The sequence below is a fragment of the Podarcis erhardii genome (genome assembly GCF_964252035.2).
Source record: "Podarcis erhardii genome assembly, chromosome: 4".
NCBI classification, from domain to species: Eukaryota; Metazoa; Chordata; class Lepidosauria; order Squamata; family Lacertidae; genus Podarcis; species Podarcis erhardii.
This window is the reverse complement of record NC_138508.1, coordinates 7,556,737-7,579,896: the sequence shown is the minus strand read 5'-3', so window position 1 is coordinate 7,579,896 and position 23,160 is coordinate 7,556,737. Positions and strand designations below refer to the sequence as shown.

The following is a 23,160-nucleotide window of genomic DNA, read 5'->3' as shown; positions in this document are numbered from 1 at the left end:
TTCCATACATCACTACTGGGAAAACCATAGCTTTTACTATACGGACCTTTGTTGGCAAGGTGATGTCTCTGCTTTTTAAGATGCTGTCTAGGTTTGTCATTGCTTTTCTCCCAAGAAGCAGGTGTCTTTTAATTTTGTGGCTTTTGTCACCATCTGCAGTCATCATGGAGCCCAAGAAAGTAAAATCCCTCACTGCCTCCATTTCTTCCCCTTCTATTTGCCAGGAGGTGATGGGGCCAGTGGCCATGATCTTTGTTTTTTTGATGTTGAGCTTCAGACCATATTTTGCGCTCTCCTTTTTCTCCCTCAATAAAAGGTTCTTTAATTCCTCCTCACTTTCTGCCATCAAGGTTGTGTCATCTGCATATCTGAGGTTGTTGATATTTCGTCCGGCAACACCTGATCACTACACCTTGTCAACTCCAGGAAGTACAGGAAGAACAGTGCCTGAAACACTGGGAAGCTGCTGCCAATCAGTGTCAAAAATACTGAGCTTGATTGACCACTTTCCTATGCTCCCCTTAGGATTCTTAACTTAGGGAAGAGGTTGTAGCTCAGTAACAGGGCATCTTCTTTGCACACAGAAGGTCCTTGGTTCAGTCTCCAGGGATGTCTGGAGCCCCTGTGCTGAAGTCCTGGAGAGCCACTGCCAGTCAGTGCAGGCTATACTGAGCTTCTATGAACCAATGGCCTGGCTCATTATAAGGCCACTTCCTCTGTTCATGCAGATCAATCAATCAAATATCCTTTATTAGGCATAGCAAACCACGCATTATCAAACAGACACCGTATACAAATTGTGCAAAATACGAGCTCAGCATAACAAGGTTTGTCCCCGTCAGATCTTTAACTCCAGAGGAAATCAATTTGCATAAATAATACAATACAACACTACCACATCACCGATCAATTAAGAACTGCTAAATCTCTTTGTAATGGCCCAGTCTTTCTACGTGGACAGCACTCAAAAATTCAGCCACTATTAAAGTAATTTGATCATTCCTGTGTTCAGATATGCCTTTAGAACCTCACCGGGGGTGGCTGGGGAATAAACCACCGGGAGGGAGTGGGTCAGGCCCCCTCTTCCTCCTCATCTGCTTCTCTGCTTCACATTTCCCCTCCCCAAAGTGACTTTTCAATTTCAAAAAGTGCCCTGGAGGTCAATTTTGCATGTTGAGAGCAACATGTGTGTAGCCTGGAATTTTCTGATGAGTCCCTGTCTTTTTTGAAACTCTCAGGTCCCTGTGAAATGACCAATTAGGTTCCTTTTAATCTGTTTAGGTGTTTAACATAGATGAGACCCAGTACACACTAGAAAGGCACAAGTAAACCTCAGACAACCAGTCCTGGATTTTCTCTGTAATATTGCTTTATTCATTAACAAGTAATTCACATGTCAAGACAAGGAATATGCACTCAACCATACATCCATTCGTACACCTTTCATACCACTCTTCACTGGATTGATCAGGTTCAGTAAGAGCCACGATTGGCAGATGACAGCACAGTCAATATCTGGCTTACAACTTAGGCTGGAGGGATTTCCCATATATACACCTCGTTGTTCATCTGTATTTGCTGTTCTGTACCATTCCTGGTACATACTGTTTTTGCCCAAACATTGTGATGTTTTCCACATTCCATTATCGCTTATACAACGCAGCTCACTATCAGTTCACTGACAGTTCAAAGACATTGCATCTATTTTGTGGTGTTCTTCAGCCATCTTTAGGCCCATACATCTTTAAGCCATTTGTTACACCAGGGAGGAGGAGACATTGCAACACGATTGTTTAATTCCTCCTTTCACTCCCTCCCAGCTGCCTTTGGAGGTCTCGTGATGGGAAAACGAGAAACCAAAGAGAAGATAATCCCATTGGATCTCAATAAATGACTCGAAAAAAGTAACCCATGGCAAAACCTGTCACCTTAATTCAGGCCCCTTGTAATAAACGAAAACCTGCCCGTATTCCCTTATGGAGGACACAAGAGCCCTTATAGAGTCCTTTGCAGGTTCTCCATCGGTCGGAGAAAATAACAGAGGCCAACCAGAGAATATCGAGAAGCAAAGCAGCTAGTAAGCCTGATCTTTATTGAACTGTTGCAACAGGGTGCTCCCCTCACACGCAGGAGAGAGGAGGAGGACCCCGAGCCATACGTGCAAGCCCTTATATAGACATTTTAAATTGCCCACCTTGGAGTCCAAGACCACCCCCCAGAAACATCATACATACATCACAGAAAGGGCGGTCTACAACAGAAATCTGAGTGCGTTGTTTATCTCCTGTCTGGCAGATTACCTGTTAATGGTCACTTGATTGGATACCCTGGGGAGCCTGGCCAGTCTTTTGTAATGATAAATACTTAGTTCCTGAGCCAGGTCACAGGCTCACACCCTATTCATACACAGACATACCCTTAAGACAGGATTTGTGAATGAAAAGACAATGGGGAGGCTTTTTCACTTTCCTTGACCTTGCAGAGAAATCATTTGGTCAGTTTGGGAGTCAAAATGGTTTCAGGGCTGTCTTCCTGTGCTGCTTCAGACATGTGGTTTTTATATATTTATGTATGTGTTTGCTTGGTACATTTATGAACTTTTATTTTATATATAAGACCTTAACTTTTTTATTTCACCCCCAAAGCCATTGGCAATAAAAACATCTCACAGTGTCGTTCTTTCTGCTGTGGCTGGGTTAGAGGTGACGCTGGTTCTTCCCCAGCCATGGAACTGCCTGCTTTGCCTCTGCTCCAGGTCTTGGATCTCTCATACAACAACCTTTCTCCCGAGGATGTTCGAGCCCTGGGAATTTTGTCCCACTTAAAAGCCCTCCATCTCACTGCCAATGGGCTCACTTCGCTTCCCCTCGATCTGGCTGCCCCCGAGAGGTAAGCCCATGGGGAGAGGAAGGCGGCAAGCAAGAGTTTTTATTTGTTTTTTTGGGGGGGAGGTCGGGCTGCATGGGGTTTGTGGAACCTGTAGATCAGGGAAAGCCAACGTGGTGCATTAATAATAATAATAATAATAATTTTTATTTATACCCCGCCCTCCCCAGCCAAGGCTGGGCTCGGGGCGGCTAACAAGCAATAATAAAAACAAGCTGAATGAATACAACTTAAAAACAAGATTAAAATGCAACATTAAAATATTAAAATGCAGCCTCATCACAGGAGGAGAAAGGAAAAAGAAAAAAGAAAGAGGGGGAGGGAATCAAATTGGCTCCAAGCCAAAGGCCAGGCAGAACAACTCTGTCTTACAGGCCCTGTGGAAAGAACTCAGATCCCGCAGGGCCCTGGTCTCATGAGACAGAGCATTCCACCAGGCCGGAGCCAGTGTTGAAAAGGCCCTGGCTCTGGCTGAGGCTAATCTAACTTCCTTAGGGCCCGGGACCTCTAGGGTGTCGCTATTTATGGACCTTGAGGGGTGGGGCATACCAGGAGAGGCGGTCCCATAGGTACGAGGGTCCTAGGCCGTGAAGGGATTTAAAGGTCAAAACCAGCACCTTAAATCTGACCCTGTACTCCACCGGGAGCCAGTTCAGCTGGAAAAGCACTGGGTGAATATGCTCCCATGGCAGAGACCCCGTGAGGACCCTCGCAGCAGTATTCTGCACCCGCTGGAGTTTCTGGGACAGCTTCAAGGGCAGCCCCACATAGAGCGAATTACAGTAATCAAGCCTGGAGATGACCGTCGCATGGATCACTGTGCCCAGGTCGGGGCGATTCTCATCACCTCCAGCCACAGGATATGCTAGCTGGGGGATGATGGGAGTTGTAGTTCAGCATCATCTCAAGGGCTCCACATTGGCTTCCTCTCTTCGTTTCTCTGTCAAAGTATTACACTGCCCCCTCCTCTCCCCTTTTGCCTTTTCTTGACTGATGTGGCATAGCGAAAGTCACTGTATGTTTCCCTTGGCAGTGAGAGCTCCCCGAGGTTCCCGGCTCTGGAAGTCTTGCTCTTGGACGACAACCGCCTCTCCCACGCCAACGTCTTTGTCAGCCTCGCCAACCTCCGCAGGTAAGGAAGACCTCCTATGCTTGCTATAATAATGTAATAATAATAATTTATTACTTATACCCCGCCCATCTGGCTGGGTTTCCCCAGCCACTCTGGGTGGCTCCCAACAGAATATTAAAAACACGATAAAACATCAAACGTTAACAACTTCCCTAAACTGGGCTGCCTTCAGATGTCTTCTAAAGGTCACATAGTTGTTTATTTCCTTGACATCTAATGGGAGGGCGTTCCACAGGGCGGGTGCCACCACCGAGAAGGCCCTCTGCCTGGTTCCCTGTAACCTCACTTCTTGCAGGGAGGGAACTGCCAGAAGGCCCTTGGAGCTGGACCTCAGTGTCTGAGCTGAACGATGGGGGGGGGGGGGAGAGAACGTCCATGGCAGGGCTGGAGGGTGGCAACACGAGAACGGGCCTCTTCAGTGGTGGCTCCCCTTTTGTGGAATGCTCTTTCCAGGGAGTCTCTCCTGGCACCATTGTTATCTATTTTCAGGCAACAGGCAAAACAGTTCCTTGTTAAGCAGGCCTTTCTTTGGCTTTAACTATCTATGGCATTTTAGAGAGTGTGGGATATATTACCGTATTCCCCACCCACCCCAAGTTTTCCTATATGGTAATTATTTTTTTGTAAGTCATCTTGTAAGTCACGTGGCAAAAAGTGACCAATAAATTTAGCAATAATATTATATAGTAATAATTGGAAAACAGTCTTGCACCTTGCCCTGGTTTCTGCAGCAGTTCTGCAAACCTTGGCCTTACCGCTGGCCTCCTTGTTTCCATTTCAGCCTGAAGCAGTTAAACTTGGACAGAAACGGAATCAGAGAGGTGCCGTATCTCCACCACTTGGACAGCGGCCGATTCTCCATCCATCCTTTATCCGCCAAGTCGGGCATCAGGGAAGGATTGCGCAGCCGCAAGAGTGCTGGGAAACAGATTCGCCAGGATAAGTCCCCGGCTGGTGGTGGGCAGCCAGAGTACATTGTCTTCCAAAACAGCAAGGACCCAGACAGGACTGGTGGGCCATAATTATATATTATTCCTTTGTAGTGCAGTGGTGCTCCTGGCCCCCGTGGATGATGGTGAAAGAAGCGAACCAAGCCTAGGAAACAAAAAAGAAACAAAACATAAGCCATTTATTAACAGCATAAAATTTTAACTTAAGGACCAGGTTTTATCAGAAGATAAGAGAACTGACAGTACATTTTGGCAATCCTCACAGAACTCTAGCCCAATGGTTGTCATTAATCTGATTTGAACTGATTTTATAATGAAATGATTTTAGAATGTTGTATCATTTTACTGTTGTTAGCCACTCTGAGCCCGGCTTCGGCTGGGGAGGGCGGGATATAAATAAATTCTCCTCCTCCTCCTCCTTCTTCTTCTTCTTTACCGTATTGGCATGAATATAAGCCGCACCCGAATATAAGCCACACCTTTAAAATTCAAGGCGGGGGGGGGGGGGAGAAAAAAAGACAATACCTGAATATAAGCTGCTCCCTTAAAATTCCGCAGGCACCCGTTCCATTTTACTGTATGTCTGTTTCAACAGCAATATCGTAAAAGCCAATTTTTGTAAGGTCGCAAATTTAAGCCACATTTTTTCCACGGTCAGCATTTGGGGGGGGGGGGGGAAGTGAGGCTTATATTCAGGCCAATACAGTATTGATATCCACTCGTATGGCTATTAATTGGGTGAAAATCTTAACTCTTTGACGTCAGATGTATAGCTAGCCTAGGAGCAGTGCAAATGATAGAACTGACAGACCTAGTAAGGAGAAGAGAAGGAAGACCATCTAATCAATTTATTGAAAAGTGAAGGCTCTTCAGTATGTGTGGGAGCAATAAAATGCAAGGTTGTAACAACAACAGCAGCAACAACAATACTAATAGTACTGAGCTGGATGGACTGCTGGGCAGTTCAGAGTTTTTCTCCCCAAAACAAACCACGAGTCAGGAACAACCCTTGATTACAGCTCACAGTTTCTTTGGAAGTGCCCCATTGAATCTCATAGGATATAACCATGGTTAGGGCTGCCATCTTAGTCCTGTTTATCCTTCACCTGTATTCAGCATCTTGATACTGATATTCCTCTTTCTCTATTTTATTTTTTCCAAAAATAGAAGTTATCTTTCCATCCTGGTCCCCAGACCTGCCAACACAGGTAAGATTTTTCTTTTCTTTCAAGTCATCCTCATCGGCTCTAGGTAAAGGGTAAAGGGACCCCTGACCGTCAGGTCCAGTCGCGGACGACTCTGGGGTTGCAGCGCTCATCTCGCTTTATTGGCCGAGGGAGCCGGCATACAGCTTCTGGGTCATGTGGCCAGCATGACTAAGCCGCTTCTGGTGAACCAGAGCAGCGCATGGAAATGCCGTTTAGCTTCCCGCTGGAGTATTTATCTACTTGGAATTTGACGTGCTTTCAAACTGCTAGGTTGGCAGGAGCAGGGACTGAGCAATGGGAGCTCACCCCGTCGCGGGGATTCGAACCACCGACCTTCTGATCGAAAGCACACCAGTGCAAGTAGATAAATAGGCACCACTGTGGTGGGAAGGTAAATGGCGTTTCCGTGTGCTCCTCTGGTTTCACCAGAAGCGGCTTAGTCATGCTGGCCACATGACCTGGAAAAACTGTCTGCGGACAAACGGCGGCTCCCTCAGCCAATAAAGCAAGATGAGCGCTGCAACCCCAGAGTCGTTCACGACTAGACTTAACTGTCAGGGGTCCTTTACCTTTTTTTTCAACCGGTAAGAATGCTCCTTTTGTTTAATCTGCTTGTTTACTGCCACTGGGGGAGGGATCTGATTTCCCGAAGTCTGGTACTACCCACATATCTTTACAGAGGGTGGTGAACACAGCACATGATATCATGGGCTGTCTCCTGAGCCCGCTAGATGACATCGCACGGGATCAATGCCTTGGGAGAGCAAGAAAAATTCTCAGGGACGTTTCACACCCTGGCCAGCACCTCTTTAATCTTCTACCCTCGGGCAGGAGATATAGAAGTCTAATCAGTCGTACCAACAGGCTATAAAACAGTTTCTATCTGTGGGCTGTTAGGCTGCTGAACAAAAAATACTATAGTGCAACTGCCTTTTGGGGTTGGTGTGTTGTGTGACAAGCACACACAGTGCAATGAGATTGAGTGTTTTGGAGGCGGAGGCTTGATTAATTTCATTGTACACAGGCTGTACATTGACAATAAAGGTATTATTATTATATGTTATTGTCAGGTGGCATCACAGAGCCAACACTTGCCTTCTGGAGTCGGACAGTCCCAGGGAGAGACTGACATGCCCATATGCAGAGATTCTAAGAAGGAGGATCACGACAACCCATGATGCATTGGGGCAGGTCCTCTTTCTTCTTTCTGTTTCTGTTTCTCACCTCTCCTCTGCCTTCCTTTCAGGACAGTTCTCCTTCGCCGCAGATCGCTTCTAAGGCCTCCTGTGCCAGTTTCAACCCCGAGTTCACGCTTCCCCTACCGGAGCTGAGGTTTCTCAGCCTGGCCAACAACCAGGTGACTGGATCCTTCCTTTTCCACTGTTAACGAGACACACTGATCTTTTGCAACTAAGTGGTAGAGGCGGGTTTGTCTAGGAATCGCTACGATCTTTTATCACCCCGTTGGAGGACCTGGCTTCTAGTCCTCAACATCATCATAATTTTATTTATACCTCGCCCATCTGGCTATGTTTCCCCAGCCACTCTGGATGGCTCCCAACAGAACTGAAAACAAAATAAAACTTCAAACATTAAAAACTTCCCTGAGCAGGGCTGCCTTCAGATGTCTTCTAAAAGTCAGATAGTTGTTTATTTCCTTGACATCTGATGGGAGGGTGTTCCACAGGCCGGGCGCCACCACCACGAAGGCCCTGTGCCTGGTTCCCTGTAACCTCACTTTTCGCAGGGAGGGAACCACCAGAAGGCCCTCGGAGGTGGACCTCAGTGTCCGGGCAGAACGATGGGAGTGGAGACGTTCTTTCAGGTGTCTAGAGGACCTCACGTTTCAAAGCCACTCCCTTGCAGGTACTTCTGGTGGCAGAGGAGACCACACTCAGTATGGGGTGGGGCAGGAAACACCTTTGCATGCCAAGAAGATGCTCTGCCCTGCCTAGAAAATATGACAGCACTCAGACACCACCACTAAGAACAAGTTCTCACAGAGGTGGCAAATCTCTCTGGCACTTCAGAGTTTTAAGTTGTTGCCCATCATTCTTCTTCATAAAAACAGCCCCAAAAAACCAAGCTTCCAGACAGAAATCTAGACCCCTCAGGGAGGAGAAAAGGCTAGAACTCTTCTCCCTGACATGCAAATTTCCTTCCTTCCTTCCTTCCTTCCTTCCTTCCTTCCTTCCTTCCTTCCAAAGAAAGACCCCCCCCCAATATATATATATATATATATATATATATATATATTTGCTTTCGTAGATTTTCACGGGTACAGGAATGCAGGTTTTGGTGTCCTCGGGTGTCTTCCCGTGTAAAAGTTGGGGTGTCTAGGCGACGTTTCGACGAGGTCTCACTCGTCATCTTCAGGCTGGTGCTTTCGGCTTCTTGTTACTGGAACAGAGCAGGATCTCAGTGTTTGAGTTCCTATAAATACTGTAGAGGGGGTGTGGTGTATAGCCTTCAATGTTCTGGGCAGAGAGGAAGTTCCCAGGCTAGTGTGCCTTTTCTTCTTTTGTTCCTTAATTACTTGAGAGATATCTTGAGTGATTTCTTGAGTGATATCCTGAGTACCACTTAGGTGGGTCATTAGGTGTGGATTAGTTGTTAAAGTCTTTGTGTCTTGACCTCTTGAACTTTGTGAAGAGTTTTCCTGAGAAGATGGCTGTACTGTACTTAGTTGTGCTCTGGCTTGGCTTCGTGTATAGGGGCGAGCTGTGGTTTTGTGGCTTGTGTCAGCCAGATCTGTGTAGGGATTGCAGGGGGGTGCAGCATCCGGAGGTGCCACCATGGATTGGCTACTGGATGGTGTCTGTAATTCATCTGTGGAGAGGGTCTGGGTTTGGGTCTGGTGTGGTTGATTGGTGTTGGCGTTCTGTGTGCCTCTGGATCTGGTGTCAGTTTTTGTGGGGAGGGCTAATTTCCAGATGTCTGGCAAGGAACTCAAACACTGAGATCCTGCTCTGTTCCAGTAACAAGAAGCCGAAAGCACCAGCCTGAAGATGACGAGTGAGACCTCGTCGAAACGTCGCCTAGACACCCCAACTTTTACACGGGAAGACACCCGAGGACACCAAAACCTGCATATATATATATATATATATATTTTAAAGGTAAAGGGACCCCTGACCATTAGGTCCAGTTGTGGCTGACTCTGGGGTTGTGGCACTCATCTCGCTTTATTGGCTGAGGGAGCCAACGTACAGCTTCCGGGTCATGTGGCCAGTATGACTAAGCCGCTTCTGGCGAACCAGAGCAGCGCACAGAAACGCCGTTTACCTTCCCGCTGGAGTGGTACCTAGGTTGGCAGGAGCAGGGACTGAGCAACGGAAGCTCACCCCGTCGCGGGGATTCGAACTGCCAACCTTCTGATCGGCAAGTCCTAGGCTCTGTGGTTTAACCCACAGCGCCACCCGTTACAAAGGCCTTTATTCCTATACATGCACTACAACTTAAAATAGTATCTAACCATCTGTAAAACATGTTCTTATGAAGTGACCCACAAGTTGCCTTTGTTTCTGGTCTTCGGTTTCCTGGATAATTAGTGAACGAAATGAAGCTCCAGCAAAGGCACCTCTCTGCTTTCTTCCCCCTGCCAGTCTTAATTTGTGAGGCAATTTTCCCCTCAGGGCAATATGCCACCCTCCCTTGTACCAAGCGTTCAAATGTGCACCCTTTAAGTCTCTTCCGAATGTGGCTATAACCCTATGGACTGCTGCTAAATAAAATCCAATTACTGGTTCATCCACCAAGCCCTGATTTCAGTCGTCGTTTAAATACAGGCTCTGTAGCGTAGGCTCTGGAGACTTCATGATATGCTGATGAGTAATTTTACTTATCGCATTAAACACTTGTTCCCCCCAATTTGCCACTTTTGTGCATGTCCACCACAGGTGTCTGTAGCTGCCTCTGTTCCCACATGCTCACCAGCACATCAGTGGAGTATGTTTATGCGCATATTGATATTTACCTGAGGTTAAATACAATGTCTGCATTATCTTCAGAATTGTTTCCTTGATGCTGGGTGCATTTTCTATGACCAGGAATTGATTGATGGATGGATGGATGGATAGATTGTGTGAATATTCGGTCCTGTGAGCTCCTTTTTGAAGTGGGGTAGCCCCAATGCACCAGCCTCCTTCCTAAGCCTAAATCGTAATGCTGGTCCTTTTAACGCTGGCTCCCTTTCACAGCGGTGACTCACGGTCGCCTACCAGCCTGAAAGCGCTGCTGTGTTCTGATTTGCAGATCGAACACGAGGAAGATTTGTTAGCCGTGGCTCTTTTCCCATCGCTGACCGAGCTGACGTTCCACGGCAACCCTTTCACCACATCACGCAGCGGTAAAACGAGAACAGCAGCAACCATTTTCTAGTCCCTGTGGTTATGGGCGTGGCCAGCAACAAGTTTCTAGTCCCTGTGGTTAGGTAAAGGGACCCCTGACCATTAGGTCCGCTCATCTCGCTTTATTGGCCGAGGGAGCCGGCGTACAGCTTCTGGGTCATGTGGTCAGCATGACTAAGCCGCTTCTGGTGAACCAGAGCAGCGCACGGAAACGCCATTTACCTTCCCGCTGGAGCGGTACCTATTTATCTACTTGCACTTTGATGTGCTTTTGAACTGCTAGGTTGGCAGGAGCTGGGACCGAGCAACGGGAGCTCACCCCGTTGCGGGGATTCGAACCGCCGACCTTCTGATCGGCAAGTCCTAGGCTCTGTGGTTTAACCCACAGCGCCACCTGCGTCCCTGTCCCTGTGGTTATAGGCATGAAAATGCCTCCTGTGAAACCTTAGAAACCAGAAGGTGCCTAAATTAGATTTTCTGTGCTCTGCAGATCTCACCTCTTCCTGTGACTAGGAGAGCCAGAATAAAGAGGGCAAAGTCATCAGAATAAAGTTACGTTGCCTCAATCTGCACATTTTATGTAGGTTGCAGAATTCATAGAGTTTGGAGCGCCCAGGTGCAAATTTTTCAGTCCCAAGTCTGCACAGCACTGCTGCGGCTGCCTCCACTCTCTGTGCTGCCTTATGGTTCCTCTTTGTCGCTAGCCGAAATGCATCATGGAAATGAAGCTAATCTATTCAACATAGACCACCCAGTTGCTTAAAGATGATTCCCTCCCCCTTTCTTTTCTTCCCTTCCTTTCCAGGTGACCCACCTTTACTCACCAGTTTCCTTCAGAACAAGCTGGGGATTAAAATGGTTCGGAAGAAAATTTCGAAACTGGAAAAGCCACGTATCTTTATACCCAACAAGCCTAGCCGGAAGGTAGGAAGCCCTTTAGGAAGGCGTTAAGGAAGTCCGTTTCAGAATGGGAAGCTTTTAAACAGAGGTGGGGGGCGTAGGAATTCTCTGTGATTCCTGCATTGCAGGGGGTTGGACTAGATGACTGGTGGGGTCCCTTCCAGCTCTATGATTCTGTTGTTGTTTATTGAGGAGAAGGGGGCAAGAGGAAGATGATGTTTCCGCTGTTGCTCATCAAACTTAGAAGGGCCAAGGAAGCTCCCTGCAGCTGAGAGAGACTCATAACCTAAAGATTTGGCTGGCACATGGAGTTCAATTTAATATATTAATTTTAGCTTCTGCCCACCTACTGCTGCTCCCCTACAGACCCTCCCAGGTGTTAAGATCAGCAGAGGGGGGCCCTCTTAGTAGTTTCTCCACTCTCAGGCGCAAGCTGGTGGGGGCGGCCTGGGAGAATGCAATCTGTGTCACAGACACTCAGCCATGGAATTCCCTCCCCACAAAGGTGCGCTTGGCAACTTCCTTGCATACCGTAGTTTCCATCATAAGCTGGAGACACGCCTCCTTTCCCTGGCCCCTGACACCTGAAATGTGCATTTTCAGGACCCGACCAATTGCTGTGGCGGTCATTTGTTTTAAACTCGTTTTCATATCAAATTGCTATGACCTGCCCTTGGGCCTTAGGATGAATTATTTCATTATTATTTATTAAATTTGTACGCCACCCATCACCCGAAGGTATCAGGGCGGTTCACAGCATAAAAATACGAGATAAAAACACTAAATACATAATGAAAGCCAGAAGAAAAACATACCAGTAACCCCCACTCCCCCCATCCTGGGTAAGAAATAACAACAACAACAACAACAACCAGTTGTTGTTATTTGGCAACCCAGATCCAATAATAATAATAATAATAATAATAATAATAATAATAATAATAATAATAATAATAATTTATTACTTGTACCCCGCCCATCTGGCTGGGTTTCCCCAGCCACTCTGGGCGGCTTCCATAAAAACAGGGCTGCCTTAAGATGTCTTCTGAATGTCAGGTAGTTATTTATCGCTTTGACATCTGCTGGAAGGGCGTTCCACAGGGCGGGTGCCACCACCGAGAAGGCCCTCTGCCTGGTTCCCTGTAGCTTTGAGATCCAAGATCTCATTCCTTCCCTTCCAAAGTCCTGCCTACTCCTGTTCTGCCAGCAGCAGATGCATCCCCTTCTAGGCTCAGAATAAGGAACTTCTGGACCTTTCAGATTTTGAACTCCCAACTCCCATCCTCCCTGACCCTTGGCCACTTTGGATGAGGCTGATGGGAGAAGGAGCCTGACCACATCTGGGGGGCCTATGGGTTCCTCCATCCATCTCTCAAGCCCTGAGTTTCCCAGGCCAGCTTCTCATTTTCTCAGCTCTGTTCATTCCCCAAATCTTCCTAAAGATACTCCTCTGCAATGGGAAAAGGGGTGCTGTTTTCTCCCACTGCTTAGTTTCTGAAAAGTGCAATGGTGATTGGGTGCATAGCTGTCAACCGTCCCTTATTCGGCGGGAAACTCCCTTATACTAGCGCCATTTCCCGCTGCTGTCCGGGGTTGATGATGTCCCTTAAATTTCCCGGGTTTCATGCTCACCCAGCTCGGGAGGGAAGCGGTGGCTCAGGGTCCTCCGCCTCGAGAGAGCAAGAGAGAGAGAGTGCGCACAAGCTGCCGCGTCTCCATCTCTCCCTTTTCCCCCTCAGGGGCACGTCATGAGGAGACAGGTGGTGGCGGGCTCCCTTGTGAGACTTCCACTGCGCTGCCATGGGAAGCTGGAGGCGGCGGTGGCTGAGGAAGCGGCCTGAGGGAGGAGGAAGAGGAGGGGATGGGGAGGGATGGAGAAGGGCGGTGCTTCAGCGGCTGCAGCTGTGCCGCAACCGCCTCATGCCAGGCTCATGGGTGAGAGTCTCTCTCCCTCCTTCCCTCCCTCTCTCTCGGGCGGGGAAGCGCCGATGGAACTCCTCGCGCCAGGACGACAGCAGCCCCGACGTGCATAAGCTAAGCAAAATCCCTTATTTTGGCTGCTGATCCCTTATTTTTGAGGCTGTTGGTCCCTTATTTTCAAATCTGTAAGTTGACAGCTATGATTGGGTGGGGTGCAGGAAGAACGACACTTGTGGTTATTTATTTCATGAAGTTTTTGCACCATTTGATTGCAAAACAACGACAAGAAGGCCTTACAATTGTGGAATGGGCATCATGGGGCAGCTGAAATAGTGCCAGCTCCGCTGATTAATGGTTAGGGTTTTAAGAGCTGTAGGTTGCGGCCAGGGATGGGTGCTGGGTTTGGAAAGACAGGAGACTGTTCCGCTGTGGTCCTCCCAGGTCTAGAATGCATCACACCGTGGCCTTCTGTGTCTTGTGCAGGTGAAAGCACAGCTGCCCAAGGTCCAAAAGCGGCCTCAGATGCTAGAAGACCACCTGGAGACCACCTTCTGGCAGCTGTGGACAGGTGCAGATCTGGATCCCAATAAAAGAGTGAGTCTGGACGAGCCTCTTCCACCCATCAAGAGATTTTCACTACCATACAAACCAGAGAAGCCCGTTTTGCCTCTTAAGGAGGAGGAAATATCTGCACCCTCCTCTCTGGAGTGTTGTGTTTGTGATGCTTCAGCAGACCAGCTCTCAGCAGACCAGCTGGAAGACGTTCCTGAAGGCCAGTCTTCGCTAGCTGACTTAGTGTTTGGAAATGTTGCGTCCACTCAACCTCCTGTGGAGCAGCTCCCACCTGAATCCCTCCCACCAGAACAGAATCTGCCTGAACCCAGCCCTCTGATCACAGCACCTTCACAAGGACAAGACCTGCCCAGGAGGCCTCAGTTCATCTCATTGTCTTTGCCAGGCCAGGACCACGGGGCTCCTGTTCCTCCTCCCAACTCACCTTTGCCTTTGCAAGAGCAGGGTCTCTCCGAAGGTCCTCCAGCAGAACCAGATCAGCTGAGGCCGTTTCCACCCCGCAGCTCGCTTTTGCCAGGGCAAAGTAGATCAGAACCTCTTCCACCAGCTCATTCTCCCGCAGGGGAGCAGGACTTGTCCAGGTCTCCGGCCAGATCCCTGTCAGTGGGACAGGGCTTTCCTGATGCCTCTCCACCAGCTGGACCGCCGGCAGTGGAGGGTGATCACCCGGAACCCATCCCACCAGCCAGCTCAGCTCCTCCAGGACCAGATTTGCCAGAACTTGTCTCAGCTACTAGATCAACCTCAGCAGGTCCACCGGGGATTCTCCTGACAACCACTTCTCTTGCAGAAGGTCAAGGTCAGGTGGAGCCACCTCTGCCACACAGCTCAGCTTCCGAAAGTTTGCCTGGACCTGCTCCACCACACTTGTCTGGGACTCTCCTGCCGACCACTTCTCCTCCAGAAGGGCAAGATCAGGTGGAGCCCTCTCAGGACCTGGCAGAACCCGTCTCTCCATCGATGCCCCGCTTGGAGGAACCAGCTCCCTCTGAGCCTGTTCCACCACCTGGATCCCCTCCAGCAGAGCAAGATCACCTGGAATCTGCTCCATTGCCCACCTCACCCGCACAAGAGCAGATTCCACCAGAGACCGTTCCACCACCTGGATCCTCTCCAGGGGAGCAAGATTTGGCCCAGCCAAGCCCTCCTTCAGCTGAACGGAATCTTTCTTGGACTTCGCAACCAACCGGATCCCCTCCAGGAGGGCAGGATCATCTGGAACCCGTTCCACCGGCCACCTCACCGGTCCAAGAACCTGACCGATCGGGTTCCGAGCTCCAAGATGGATCAGAGGAAGAGGAGTTTTCAGAATCTCGACCAGCCAGCTTAACGTCTGTGGAATGTGGCCTGTCTGGGTCGTCTTCTAGGGAGCTTTACATGCTCTTTGCCAAAGTCCACTCGAGCACGAAGCCTATTTTTGAAACATATGATAGTCTTTCTAGTGAGGGCGAGGTGTTTAGCGGCAGCGGGGAGTTCGTGGAGGCAGAGGAAACAGAATCCATTTTCATGACACAGGTATGTCAGCTGGCAGTACGCCATGGTATTTAAGCAAGAGATGTTTACCAATGAAGCCATTCTAGAATCCCAACCTGTAGTCTACACTAGACAATGTATCGTCCCAAAACCGGTTTGAAGTCCATATTGCAGGCATCTCCAAACTCGGCCCTCCAGATGTTTGGGGACTACATATACATATCAAATAGTCCAAATAGGTACCCCTGCCCGTACGGGCCAGTCGTGTCCGACTCTAGGGTTGTGCGCCCATCTCACTTAAGAGGCCGGGGGCCAGCGCTGTCCGGAGACACTTCCAGGTCACGTGGCCAGCGTGATGAAGCTGCTCTGGCGAGCCAGCACCGGCGCAGCACACGGAAACGCCGTTTATCTTCCTGCTATAAAGCGGTACCTATTTATCTACTTGCACTTATGGGTGCTTTCGAACTGCTAGGTGGGCAGGAGCTGGGACCGAAAGACGGGAGCTCACCCCGCCGCGGGGATTCGAACCGCCGACCATACGATCAGCAAGCCCTAGGCGCTGAGGTTTTACCCACAGCGCCACCCGCGTCCCTCTAGTCCAAATATTCTGCCTAAATTATTAAAAAAAAATTGTTGGGACTTCCCATGCTTCACGTTTGGGTGGGGGGCTCTGATCATCTCATATCTCTGCTGCCTTGAATAGTCTTTCCAATAGTTCCTTTAAATCTTCCTGTTGTTAACCTTCCTTCTTTCATGGCCTCTGAGTTGTTTCCACAAGCGAGTTGAAATAAGCAATGATATGTTTCTGTGTGGGTTTTGTGTATGACTCTCACATAGCTCCATTTCTTTCTTGGGTCTGAAGGTGGACGAGGAGTCTGGTCCCTTGCCGAAGACTGAAAGGGTGGCATCCCCACGTAAGATGTCAGGCAAAGGAAAAAGGCAAGCCCAGCCAGTCCCCGAAAAATACAAGGGTTATGAAGAGCTGCTCGGCGGAGACCCTGGTGCGGATTTCGTTGACCCAGTGGGTGAGTTGACCTGGGACTGCTGGAAATGTCAAGTGCAGGCTTTGACCTTCCTTGTTCCAGTTGACAAAAGGATCTTGGCTGGGGCCCATGGTTGAACTTTCCTCTCCCATCACACAGAGAGCTACCATCTAACTTTTGCAAAGGTCCATCTGTCTCTGCATTGTCTACATTGTATGGGCCCTCAAGATTCACCTAGTGTATGTACTCATGTTTTTAAAAATGCACATCTATTTCTTGAAGTCACTCTGTACTCTCTGCATTGATCTGTGTTTCGGGTGCTGAGTTGCTGTGTGTAAAATGAAGCTCTGTGGTCCCCGTTCACTAGAATGGTAAATCTAAAAACAACTACAGTGGTTACCTCGGCTTTCGGACATCTCCGTTGATGAACATTTCGTTTTTTGAACGCTGCAAACCTGCAAGTAAACGCTTCGGTTTTCAAACATGCCTCGGAAGTCGAACATCGAATTTTCCATATTGTGTTTTCGGTTTTTGAACATTTCAGAACTCGAATGGTCTTCCGGACCATTTGAAAACCGATCTACCACTGTATAACTTTCCCCCTTTTTGGATAAAGTGGATTAAATTTGCAGGCCACTTCAGAGTGGATTAAGCCTCCCCAATTGCAGAGGAGAAAAGGTTCAGGGCTTTCTGTTGGGGGAGTAAAAGGGATTCATTTCCCTTCATAATCTTGTATGGGGAGGGGGAAGCAGGGGGTCGTCTTTTGCTCTTTCCCACCCTAACATAATTCAGAAATAGATGGGTGGTGTATCTTATTGCTTGTTGCTTATTTTGAAGAGCTTTGTGATGTCGTGGTGGAATTTATTTTCTAGTTGGATTCCTGAGAGATCTTCTAAGGGTTTACGTTAACATGGTTCCCAACCCCAATTTCCCCTGTGCTCCCATTTTTATTTCAACCAGGAATACAGCACAATGTCCAAGCTCTGGAGAAGGCGCTCCGATATCCCCGTGTGTACCGCGAATCAAAGGCCAGGCTGGACAGCTACCAGAAGCCTTATGTGCCTGCAGAGAAAAAGGTACTGTATTTTTCGCTCCATAAGACGCACCAGACCATAAGACGCACCTAGTTTTTAGAGGAGGAAAGGGGAAAACCCCTGGGTTTTTTTGAGGATCAGCTCACAGTTATGCAGCTTCTTTTGCAAAGGGGAAAAGCCCCATTTTTCTGAGATCAGCTCAAAGTTGTGCAACTTCTTTTGCAAAGGGAAAAAATCTTGTTTTTATGGGGTTCAACTCACAGTTCTGCAGCTTCTTTAGGAAAGGAAAGGGTGCTGTTTCTTCTGTTTCCAGACAGATTATCTAATCAGCCAGTCTCATGTCGCTGGGGAAACAAACAGCCTCCGTTTGCAGAACATTCAAGAATGGAGGCCTGGGCAAGGGCCGGGGCAGGAAAGGGAGCCAGCGATCAACCACACATTCACTCCATAAGACGCACAGACATTTCCCCTTACTTTTTAGGAGGAAAAAGGTGCATCTTATAGAGCGAAAAATACGGTAAATTGTATCCAGGGAAGTAAAACTCTTGCCTCTAGACTTGGGAGGTTGGAGCTCAAACTTCTACTCAGGGGAGGGGTGTCTGGCAAATGGTTCCCTCTGTGCCTCAGTCCCCTATCTGTAAAATGGGAAGATACAAAGGGAGGGGGGGGTGTTGTCAAATGAACAAGCACATCAAGAAAGTGCTTTGTGAAATACTTTGCAAAATATTGATGCTAAATTGTACTGGGGTCACCCTCTAGATTAGTGGCTTCCAAACTTTTCGGGGCCACCCCCCCTTTAGGTTCCGTAAACTCACTGCCCGTCTCCATTAAAGGTAAAGGGACCCCTGACCATTAGGTCCAGTCATGGCCAACTCTGGGGTTGCGGCGCTCATCTCACTTTATTGGCCAAGGGAGCCGGTGTACAGCTTCTGGGTCATGTGGCCGGCATGACTAAGCCGCTTCTGGCGAACCAGAGCAGTGCAGGGAAACGCCGTTTACCTTCCCGCCGGAGCGGTACCTATTTATCTACTTGCACATGACGTGCTTTGAACTGCTAGGTTGGCAGGAGCAGGGACTGAGCAACGGGAGCTCACCCGGTCGTGGGGGTACCTTCTGATTGGCAAGTCTTAGGCTCTGTGGTTTAACCCACAGCGCCACCCACGTCCCTGCCCATCTCCATTACTGTACCCTATAAAAAGCAATATTCAGAATAGCACTAAGGAAGATGACAACAGAGGCAGATTTAGGGGGACACAACTGGTTTGGTCACACTAGGTGCAGAACCTGATGTGGAATGGAAGCCGGGGGGAGGCACAGATTTTTGCGCTGCTCTGGTTTCTCCAGAAGTGGCTTAGTCCTGCTGGCCACACGACCTGGAAGAACTGTCTGCAGACAAACGCCGGCTCCCTTGGCCTGAAGGTGAGATGAGCGCCGCAACACCAGAGTCGTTCGTGACTGGACTTAACTGTCAGGGGTCTTTTACCTTTACCTTTATTTATACCTCGGTAGGCAATCCCGAGCAAAAGGTTGCAGCGTGGAGCGTGAAGGGCTTCAGGCAGACAGACACAACACCCTCCATGATGCTCATTTGCATTCCTGCCTCCTCTCCTGTCCCCCCCCCCGAAAAAAAGCAGACACTGGGCATTCCATGGCCACTGAGCATGCTCAGTCCTCATCCAGCTGCCTCATTGTTTTTTAGCACTCCCCCCCCCCCGCACCATTTTGGCTATACAGTGGTACCTTGGGTTAAGTACTTAATTCGTTCTGGAGGTCTGTTCTTAACATGAAACTGTTCTTAACCTGAAGCACCGCCTTAGCTAATGGGGCCTCCTGCTGCCGCCGTGCTGCCAGAGCACAATTTCTGTTCTCATCCTGAAGCAAATTTCTTAACCCGAGGTACTATTTCTGGGTTAGCGGAGTCTGTAACCTGAAGCGTATGTAACCTGAGGTACCACAGTATAAGGATCGGCCCGCACTCCTGAGCATCAGCAATAGAGGGAACGGTAAGTGAAGATGCGGGGATTGTCTGTCGTCTTCTCATTTTGATCCGTTTTCTGTGCAGGCCTTGAGTGTCCGTCCGCCACCAGCTGAAAAGACCCGGCTGCAGAAGCTGGAAGAAATCCTCCTGAAGATGCGCAACCCCACGAATATCATACAGATGCCGCTAGGTATTTATTTATTTCATAAAATTAACGCACTACTTGATTGCAGAAAGAAGAAACCTCTGAGTGGATTACAAACAAGGTAAAGCAACGAAAGTATCAGTGAGAAAAATTAAGAAAAATGAGCAACACTTAGCTCTGTTGGTGGGGGACGCGGGTGGCGCTGTGGGTTAAACCACTGAACCTAGGGCTTGCCGATTGGAAAGTCGGCGGTTTGAATCCCCGCGACGGAGTGAGCGCCCGTTGCTCGGTCCCAGCTCCTGCCAACCTAGCAGTTTGAAAGCACGTCAAATGTGCAAGAAGATCAATAGGTACCGCTCTGGCGGGAAGGTAAACGGCATTTCCGTGCGCTGCTCTGGTTCGCCAGAAGCGGCTTAGTCATGCTGGCCACATGACCTGGGAAAAACTGTCTGCGGACAACGCCGGCTTCCTCGGCCAGTAAAGTGAGATGAGCACCGCAATCCCAGAGTCGTTCGCAACTGGACTTAACTATCAGGGGTCCTTTACCTTTACCTTTTTTAGCTCCGTTGGTTAGAAGGTGGTGCTGAGAATGCCAGGGTTGCAGGTTCGATCCCCGTATGGGGCAGCTGCCCTTTCCTGCTTTGCAGGGGATTGAACTGAATGACCCTCAGAGTCGCTTCCAACTCTATGAAACCTTCTGAAAACTTAAAACAAAAATAGACTAAGAAGAGATTAAGACTCACTCACACAGCAACGCTAGGCTGTTTTCCATCTAACCTCCCTTGCTCCTCTCTGGCAGCTAGCAGAAGCAGAATACAGTGGTACCTTGGGTTAAGTACTTAATTCGTTCCGGAGGTCCATTCTTAACCTGAAACTGTTCTTAACCTGAAGCACCACTTTAGCTAATGGGGCCTCCTGCTGCCGCTGCACAATTTCTGTTCTCATCCTGAAGCAAAGTTCTTAACCCGAGGTACTATTTCTGGGTTAGCGGAGTCTGTAACCTGAAGCGTATGTAACCCGAGGTACCACTGTACATTCTGCAAATGCAATGAAAAATAGACCTGCCTGACTGCAGTTTGGTTCTCTTAATAAGAACACAAGAGTCTGCTGGACTGGGCCAGTGGCCCACCTAATGCAGAATCCTGTTCTCACAGTGGCCAACCGGCGATCAGGATCCGAGCGCAAGGGCCCTCTCCCCTGCTGTGGTTTCCAGCAACTGGGATTCAGAAACATTGGAAGCAGAACAGAGCCATCGTGGCTGGTAGCCCCCGATAGCCCTCCATGCATTTGTCTAATCGTCCTCCAAAACCATCCCAGTGCATAGCTGCCAACGTTTCCCCTTTTTTAAAGGGAAACTCCCTTATTCCGAATAGGATTCCTCGCAAGAAAAGGGAAAAGTTGACAGCTATGTCCCAGTTGGTGGCCATCACTACCTCCTGTGGGAGTTCCATAGTTTAGTTGTGTACGGCATGAATAGGCCCTTTCTTTCCTGCGTTCTTTGCAGTGTGCATCCTGCGGAGGAAGAAAGACAACTGGCGCGAGTACCGGCAGGCCTTGGCGATGCTGAAGGAGTTCCGGAAGGAGTATAAAGCGGCAGTGGCCAGCTGCAACAAGCAGGTTGAGTCCAAAGCCATTAGTAAGAAGGGTACCAGTGCAGAGACGAGCCAAAACCTGATGCTCGAGGGTCTCCCTGAGGCTGAGGTGGGTGGGCAGTCGCTTGAAGAATCCTCGGTCCCTACGGAGGAGAAAGGATTTTCTCCATCCAATCCGAAGAAAGCTCAATTTAAACCGGACTGCTGAGGAACCTCCTCTTTTTACAAGACATAAGAGCTATTTGCTGTATTTTCCGAAAAGCCCTTTGTCCTAGGAGGCTATAGTGGTGTAACTAGCAACCATAGGAACGGAGGTTATCTACTTACAAAACCCTCTGCGAAGGTTTGACCCGCTCAGGGTTACAGGCTAATAGTAGTTCAGTGCAGACGTTCAGAAGCGCAACAGAAAACCGACGGGAACCGCTAGGTGCACTCCGAAAGGCTGTTTCAGGATGCAGTTCCCATCTAAATCATGAGACTTGGACCCAGGCAGCCGCCGCAAAAGCATTGAAATAAAGGTGTCATGGTGGGCCTCCGCTTTTATCGAATGACTACGGCCTAAGTCCCCCCTTTTACAATTGTTCAGATGGAAGAACCTTGGTAGAATCTGTTGGGAGAGGGAAAGAAGTCATGCCAAGACAGCCTTCCATAGAAGCAATGACTGGCACAGAAAGGCTTTGTCACACTTCCAGTGCCTTATTGTAAGACCCCAGTTGCCCATGCAGTTTGCTAGACATTTCCCCACTTCCTTCTGCTTGCCCCAAACCAGGGGTGTCGGTAAAAGGGCATGTTGTCCCTTGGACACTTCTTTTGCTTTGCAGGTTTAAATTGCCCCCGGCACCTCACGACCGCTTGCCCCAACTCTTTCCTTTCCCCTTAGGCTGTGACTCTAGGGGGAAAAAAAGTAATTAAATATTTAATCCTTTAGGTAATTGTGCAGTTAATATTCTGCTTTACGTACCCGATAATCCTTCACAATCCACTCTCTGAGCTCAAAGAGAATTGGCATTTGCAGATGTGGTCTTTTCAGATCAGTTAGCTAAACCACCCAGTAGCAATTCATGGGCCAAACCTTGCTCTTTCTTTTACCAAGGCAGAATTCCCTCTTTAGACCACCCAAGGTTCAAATGGCAACCACTTAAATTAGTACAGTTCTGCAGGGAGGGAGAGGTAAGGGCAATGGCCACCCCCAGCGGCAGGCTACCATGTACACACAGGACCCCACCTCAGTCCCATTCGTTCTCATAGTCCAGACTTCCGACTCCCATGGCTTTTTTCCCATGAGCTCATGCAGAATGGCTTGGCTTCCTCACACTGAGTCACCATAATGTTTTCTCTAGATTTAAGCACTTCTCTTTTGCCCGTGCGTGGGAATGCCTGCAACTCATTCCCTGGGCATGTACATGGGAGCATGAAGGTACATGCACAGAGATCGGCTCGGCCTGTCTCCTCTGTGAGCCCCCTCTCTGGAGCATGAAGCACATTTTACCCTCTCAGATCGAAATCTATTTTTGTTGCAGAGAACTCTCTAAAATTCCTTGAAACCCAAGCCAGTCTTGGGGCTGCATTCTACCTTGTTGATACAGTGGGACTACTAGACAGAGGTAGGGAACCAAGTTTTGCATACGTAGGCTACTGAATGTGCGTCTGAGTAGGCCTTGGAAAATTCTAAGAAATTCTAAGAAAGTAGATGGGAGAAATAAAAGCATCTCTAAAGAAGAGTTAAAATAACCACTGCTGGATCAGCATGGAAGATGGGCTAAGTCCCCTCCCCCTTCCAATTCATCTGACTGCTAGTTAAGTATTGATCCTTGTTCAGGGTGGCAACGTAGGTAAAGCTACGCTAAAGGGGGTTGTGGTTGAATAACTACAAAAATGATCCACTCTCCACAGTCATTTCCTGGTCAACTCAACTATCTTATTTTAAGTGAAGGGGCTTGTCAAAGAGGGAGTTTTAGGAAAGCATGCAATTTCATTGTGTTAGAATCAGTAGCTGGGTTGGGTTAAAGGACATCCACTTTTCTTTTTTACTGTTGC

General features: G+C 48.6%; 1 protein-coding gene and 1 long non-coding RNA gene across 3 annotated transcripts in view; one reads left to right on the top strand and one right to left on the bottom strand.

Moving 5' to 3' along the window:
* XRRA1 (X-ray radiation resistance associated 1) overlaps nucleotides 1-21,655 on the top strand; it is a 37,755-nt gene extending 16,100 nt beyond the window's left edge. For both annotated transcript variants that reach the window (XM_081860113.1, XM_081860114.1), the window contains 12 exons: nucleotides 2,756-2,889; nucleotides 3,920-4,018; nucleotides 4,800-5,029; nucleotides 6,136-6,176; nucleotides 7,423-7,533; nucleotides 10,431-10,524; nucleotides 11,331-11,449; nucleotides 13,829-15,433; nucleotides 16,254-16,416; nucleotides 17,335-17,450; nucleotides 19,471-19,576; nucleotides 21,036-21,655. In XM_081860113.1, coding sequence (XP_081716239.1) covers nucleotides 2,756-2,889; nucleotides 3,920-4,018; nucleotides 4,800-5,029; nucleotides 6,136-6,176; nucleotides 7,423-7,533; nucleotides 10,431-10,524; nucleotides 11,331-11,449; nucleotides 13,829-15,433; nucleotides 16,254-16,416; nucleotides 17,335-17,450; nucleotides 19,471-19,576; nucleotides 21,036-21,331 — 3,114 coding nt within the window. In that variant the 3' untranslated portion in view covers nucleotides 21,332-21,655. The remainder of the gene's footprint in view (nucleotides 1-2,755; nucleotides 2,890-3,919; nucleotides 4,019-4,799; nucleotides 5,030-6,135; nucleotides 6,177-7,422; nucleotides 7,534-10,430; nucleotides 10,525-11,330; nucleotides 11,450-13,828; nucleotides 15,434-16,253; nucleotides 16,417-17,334; nucleotides 17,451-19,470; nucleotides 19,577-21,035) is intronic.
* On the bottom strand, nucleotides 5,073-7,509 carry LOC309341439. The gene is made up of 2 exons (XR_014156341.1): nucleotides 7,401-7,509; nucleotides 5,073-5,113 (listed from the first exon to the last, which is right to left on the bottom strand). It is a non-coding gene; the product is annotated as an uncharacterized lncRNA (long non-coding RNA).
* Nucleotides 21,656-23,160: the final 1,505 nt, after the last annotated feature.